Source organism: Erythranthe guttata, chromosome 5 (assembly GCF_056151865.1).
Source record: "Erythranthe guttata isolate IM_541 chromosome 5, IM_541, whole genome shotgun sequence".
Lineage (NCBI taxonomy): Eukaryota > Viridiplantae > Streptophyta > Magnoliopsida > Lamiales > Phrymaceae > Erythranthe > Erythranthe guttata.
In genome coordinates this window covers 3,472,028-3,478,589 of record NC_142537.1, presented here as the reverse complement: position 1 = coordinate 3,478,589, position 6,562 = coordinate 3,472,028, and the positions used below count along the sequence as shown (strand labels likewise).

At 34.6% G+C, this 6,562-nt stretch overlaps 1 protein-coding gene across 1 annotated transcript; it reads left to right on the top strand.

Moving 5' to 3' along the window:
* The first annotated feature begins 406 nt into the window (after positions 1-406).
* Positions 407-2,189, top strand: LOC105966238 (uncharacterized). Its single transcript, XM_088818236.1, has 2 exons — positions 407-2,040; positions 2,142-2,189. The coding sequence occupies exon 1, from the start codon at positions 437-439 to the stop codon at positions 2,036-2,038; it is 1,602 nt and encodes a 533-aa protein (XP_088674362.1). The 5' UTR covers positions 407-436; the 3' UTR covers positions 2,039-2,040; positions 2,142-2,189.
* Positions 2,190-6,562: the final 4,373 nt, after the last annotated feature.

Here is a 6,562-nt window from a genome sequence, read left to right as displayed (position 1 = left end):
GTGTAAATCATGAAATTGGAGTTTGAATTGGGTTTCAAGGAAATTTGGGTAATTTTGATATATATAAAAGAGTTTTATTTATTTGCAAATAAGTTTGAATGAACTGGAAATATTTGAAACACGAAAAAATTGATGTTCCTTTTTTAATTGAGTGTCTTTGTCATAGATCTCGTTGCCATTGACGGGTAAAAAAATTACGAATCTTAAAACAAAGGAAATTACGTCGGCCAAATCATAGAATTCTACCTTCTGTAGAGTTGTAAGCAATAGAAATTACTATTCCTGCTCAAATTTGAACTGACCGACACGCTTACGGAATTGTTATAAGAAGCTTATTGCAAACCTAATAATAAAAACACGTTCGTTATTTATTTACTGCATCAAATTTAATTTTATTCGGCACACAAAATCGTTTAGGGTTTATCAGATTAGAGGCATGAAAAAAGCAAACCGGGAAGACGCAGCTAGTTCCAACTCCATGGACATGATATCTGAGTTGCCGAAACACATCTTGCATAGAATACTTTATTTCCTGTCCCAAAAGGAAGCTGTTCGAACATCTGTCTTGTCGAAATCATGGCGTACTATTTGGCGCACTCGCCCCAATCTTGATCTTGATTTTTCAGACCCCACATTTAGACACAGTACACGAGAATTTCTATTCGTTGTCGACAATACTTTACAGCTGTACCGCGATCGGACGCTGCGGTTAGAGGAGTTTCGTCTCTCTATATGTACGGACCATTATGAATCTGTTTCACTTCTCCAAAAATGGATCCCATTGCTCACATCTATGGGCGTAAAGGAGTTTCGTCTCTCTATTAGTTCCAAAACGTCCGATCCGGGGCGTCTGGATTTGCCATCTGTAGTTTTCGAAGCCGTCGAATCACTCAAACATTTGCGCGTGGAAAGATTTTTATTCGACGAAAAGGCTATTGAAAAGATAACACTCTGCAAGAATCTAAGATCACTTCATCTCGTAGATGTCGCGGTCGACGATAGTATTTTTCAGCAGATGATCGCAAGGTGCCCTTTGATTGAAACCCTATGCGTCGAAGGATTAGGTATAGGGTTAAGAACAATCAACACGAATGATCTTCGCAATCTCGAGGAATTTACTTTTACGGAAAGATTAGGATTATGCAGCAGACACTTTCCGGTGGAACTTTGTAGCATCGAAATCTACCCCGTATCTCTTCGAACCATCAACATTAATTACGGAAATATTATGTTCCGCAAAGAAGCCAACTTTCTTAATCTCAATGATTTATTTCTGCAAGGCGTGAAATCGTCGTTGGACAACTTGTCGTTTGGTAAATTCCCGAGGCTCAGACGCTTGACCCTTTTGCATTGTGATGGATTGAAAGAATCCCGGGTATTTATCGACGCCCCGAACATACTCTATTTCGAATACAAAGGAGACTTTGTTCCGACGGTTTCGTTTGCAACGAATTCCTTCCGGGATTGGAAGTCGGAGATACACATACAGCATATAAACGACGGTTCTCCCTCGTGGTTCCTCAAGCTAAATAAACTGCTCAAGTCGTTAAGCCAATCGAAAATTTCTCTGAGTATATATAAGCATCCCAATGATGAAAAGGACATAATTCAAGAAAACATTGATCCGGTACACGACAAACCCGTTTTGGTGGAGAGCTTGAACTTGGCTTGTGGTTTATCCTCGTTTCCGGAACTTGTAAACGGTGTATTTAGTATTTGTCGTCCAAGAAGCATCGGTAACTGCCTCAAAGCATGGCATGACGAATTCGCCGAGTCGGAGTATTCATGGAGGGGATGGGAGGTAGAATTCGTCGGGTATATGTGGAAGGTTCTGATGGAGAGAGAAAGTGGAAGCAAAGACGAGCCCTCACGGTTGTTGCTTCGAGATTTGGAAGAAGCGAGCTTGGAAATTATTATGAAAAGTATTTACAGAGATGAAAAAGAAGACGAATGGTATCGAGCACCTTTGTCGGAGTGTCTTCTAAACCTTAGAAGAAGTTATTGTCGCTTCGCACTGAAATGGAGAGATACTATGTGAATGTGAGTCCTCTAAGCCTCGTAAAATTATCGAGTATACTCGTTCTTTAGCGTTTTATTTTATTGTTGGTGAAAACATAGCATACTTGTGATTTCTTTTGCAGGGATTGTTTCGTTTGAATCGACGAAAACAGCTGCCTTGTATGAAGAAGAAAAAAAAAAGATTTTATAAGCTATCCAACAACTTATTTCTTCAATTTTTAAGATCTGTTTGAAAAAAATACCAAACATTTCGGAAGAGGTTATAAGCTCTTAAACATGTTATAAGCTATTTTTAACAGCTTATAAACTTCGCCAACACGACAATGTTATGAGCTGCATCTTTTTCGGTAGCTTTTTTTTTTTTAAATCTCTATATCTTGAGGTTTGTTCCACCTTGATTGTTGAGAGAATACAATCGGAAAACTGGATTTACAAATGGTTACGGCCTCGTATTTTCATTGTACAAATCTCTCTGCTTAGCGCTTTTAGTAACCAATCTGAAAATGGTGTGTACTGTATATATTGACAAGCAGTTTATGCTTCTTTTGTATCTTATTAACTCGACTCCGTTATATATATTGCGAACAGAGAGTGGAAACCAAAATCAATTCAGAAAGTTCTTTGAAGGAGATTTGCTGGAAGTAAGCTTGGAGATATACGACAACAATCGAGAAGAATGGCGCTCAACAAGTTTGTCAGAATTGCTAAACTATCAATAAAGGGAATGTATTCTTACATGTTTTCTTGGTACTTACTATACTAGGAAGATGCACGTGCGTTATACGTGTCTAGTTATATATTTTGTTTTTTTTAATATTGCATTTGGTACGTTTATTTAAATTTAAAATATTAGAAATCAACCATGGGATTAATTTTGCTTTAAAAGTTTCTAAACAAAAATTAATTATGATCAAGTCAAATTATGGAAATAATTTTATTGTAGGTAAAAACGTAGCATACTTGCGATTTTTTCAGGGATTGTTTCACTTGACTCCACAACTTCTGGAATATGTCGGAAATTGTAAGCGTGGAAACAGATTAAGTCCAAGACGCGACTATCAAACCTTCACAATCACATGGGTGCAAATGGAAGTTACATATGCAATAGGCAAAAAATTATGTAATTTGCGTACAAGAAAAGTAAAGATCCGTAAGCAAGAAGAGTACGAAATGGACGGAGTTTGAATATCTTTGCGTCGTACATAGTTAGTAGTTTCAATTAGTTTGTGTAGAGTTTTGCTACGCGAAAGTTTACGAAGGCATGTTATTGAAATCGGAAAAACATCTCCGCGTCTTTTAGATTGAAATGTGATGCTAATGACATGTCTGAATTGTTCTCTCATGAGCTTTCATCAAGGCAATAAATAGTACAAACACTTGAAAAATGTTAATACAAGTTTTTCCAAGTTGAAAGGGTTGCAATTAATTAAGGGGATCCAAAAATTGATCAATGGAAATTCAAGAAAATGGTGCACGTAGTGGAGTGTGTGTTCAACAAGGTTAGAAAATTCAGAGACTATGAAACTAGCAAACTTAAATAACCTGCAAGAATTTGAAAGTATGGAAATTTCAAGGTACTTGCAAGGATTGAATATTTCAATTCGTCTTAGGATGGGGTGGTGCGCATTCGACTCTCTTGAAGAGGCCCAAGAGTTAGCATGGAGGGAGGAATATTATCACAAGCGAAATAGTTCTTCTAGACAAACCGAAGATGTGCCGCCCGTTATCAAAGTTAAGGAGGCACAAGATACTTCGTTCGCTATTCAACCTCCAAATTTGGTGGAGGATCATGACGTAGGAGTTGGCGAATTTGAAGAGGAAATTGTCGTAAAGGTTAAAAGTAGCGTAGCTATTATTAACGATAACGTTAATGAAATCAAAGTGAGCATCGACGAAATTGAAGGGACAGTCAACGAGCTTGAAGCGAGCATCAACAGAGGTGAAGAGAGCGACAATAGGGTAGAAGACAATGTTAGCAAGCTTGAAGAAGAAGTCGATGAGTTTAAAGAGGGTGTTAAAAGTAAATTTGAGGAAGAGATTGAAGTTGTAGAATTTGTTTAAGAAGAGGAAGGTGCACACGAAGAGAAGATGCAAGTGGATTGCGTTGAGGTATGTAATCTAATTGTAGATAGTGTTTACAGTGAAGTTCTCGTATCGGAGAAATTGGTGGAGCCATTGGGATTTTCGATTAAGAAGCCAATTTATCCAACGCCTTGTTTGGAGGAAGATTTTGTAAGCGAGATTTTTGTGTCGGGAACATTGGTGGAGCACTTGAAGTTGTTTGCAAAGAAATATGCATCGCTATATTTTGATCATAGCTCGAGGTCGAGCTCTTTTTAAGAAGAGGAGATTGATAAGGAACGTCAAATTGGATTCAAATTGCAACTATTTAATTCGGAGAAGAGTTATTAATGGGCATCGGTGGAGATATCGAAAGAAATTATGGAAAAATATGGGTTTTCAACGAACTCAAATTATATTTGAATACCAAACGAACTATATCTCAAGTGAAACGGTGTAAGGAACAGAACTCATGAGCATAGCTCATGAATTACGTCAAATTTCAGCAATCCGACGTCGTTTAGACTCTTAAAAGTTCGTTTTTGCTATTTTAGGTAAGTTTTAGAAAATTAATATCAAATCATAGAAAAATCGTATTAGGATTCCGTAAATTGGGTTGTTCCGAAAATTATGAGATCTACTAGAATTATGATTTAACTCGTTTTTGCCGTTTTTGGTAATTTTTAGTATTTTCTTAGTTTAATTAGGGTTGTCAGTTTTTTAGTATAAATAGCTGCCTTAGGAGTTTATTTTGAGAAGAATTTCGAATTTTAATAAAAATTTAGAGTTTTCTCTATTTTTCTGGTGGATTCCAGGGTTTTCGGTGGATTCCGAATGATATTTTGTTCTATAGGATTAATTCGTAGAAATTAATTCTTTACTGTGCTTTTGTTCTGCGTCATTTTCCCCATAACGAATGATGGATTCCGAATGATATTTTGTTCTATAGGATTAATTCGTAGAAATTAATTCTTTACTGTGCTTTTGTTCTGCGTCATTTTCCCCATAACGAATATTGCGTATTGTAGTCCCAAAAATGTGAGAATCTTCAAAAAAAATTCTTCACTTAGTAGTTATTACGGTGATCCATCCCTAAATTAACGTAATTGTCCTTCAATTGGACAGATTCATGGCAATTTCGGCGAAAAATATGCAGGAAGTTGTAATTTGGGCAAAGTGCAATCGGAACAAAATTTTGAGGAGAAAATCTCATTTTTTAATTTGTGGGGGTGAGAGTGAAAAATTGAATATTTCTAGAAAGCGAAGTGCATGTGATCTCTTTTTCTTTTTCTTTTTTTTTTTTTTTTTTTTTTTTTTTTTTTTTTTTTTTTTTCTTAACGTGTAATTTGTTAATTCATTGTGATTATTTTAGTATTTATTAATGTATATTTAAGGGTAAATTCCACTTTTTCCCTTTCTACTTTGGATCGATACCACTTTACTTTTTACTACTCTCGATTGCATCGATTTGACCTATGCACTGAAAAATTATTTTAATGTGGTCCTCGACTTGAAAAATTGTTTCAATGTGGCCCTCGCTGTTAGTTTTCAGACCTTTGACCGTAACACCGGTAGGCTAAAGTCTGAAAAATCAGTTTAAGTAATTATAAAAAAAAATTAAAAATAAATTAAAATATATTGTAGTTACAGTCGTGGTGGACTATACTTTCTAGTTGTCTTGAATTATTATAATTTTTTTCTTTGTTTTTTCTTGGGCTAAATACACTTTGCACCCTGAAGTATAGCTCATGTAACACTTACCCCCTTAAAGTATCATTTGTAACACTTACCCCCTCCACATCAATTATTTTATATTTTAAAATTTAAAAAACAATAAACATAACAATCTGATAATTAACGGTTCATAGAAAATTGAAAAGTAACTAAAATTAATTATTGAAAAAAAATTAAAAAGTAATATATATTGGGTAATATATAATGAATGAAAATATATTTAAAAAAGTTAATGAACTAAAATAAATTTAAATACTTAAGATTTCTATTAGTTATGTATTGATTTCTTAAAATTTATCGATAGAGTATTTTTGATTAATTGGTCCAACAACAATTAGATGTTATTTATTGAATAAGTATCCAACGCAAGATAATATTTTTAAATTTTGAAATATTTTATTTTTCAACAAATATTTTTAGTTGTATAATTTAATTATTCTTTTAGTTATTCCTTTCAATAAAATATTTTTTTTAAGGTGTTAAAATTTAAAATACAAATTAAATTGTGCTTGAGGGGGTAAGTGTTACAAATGATACTTTAAGGGGGTAAGTGTTACGGATGGTATACTTTAGGGGTGCAAACTGTATTTAACCGTTTTTTCTTTAATAATTATTTAAATTCATCGTGGAAAGTGGAATTCACTACGATAGTCGATACCTTCATGGAAAGGGGGTTTACTTATTTGATGGGTCGTCAAATTCATCCACAAAATTGTTTTTAGATCTATTGAATCTTGATCCAAACTCC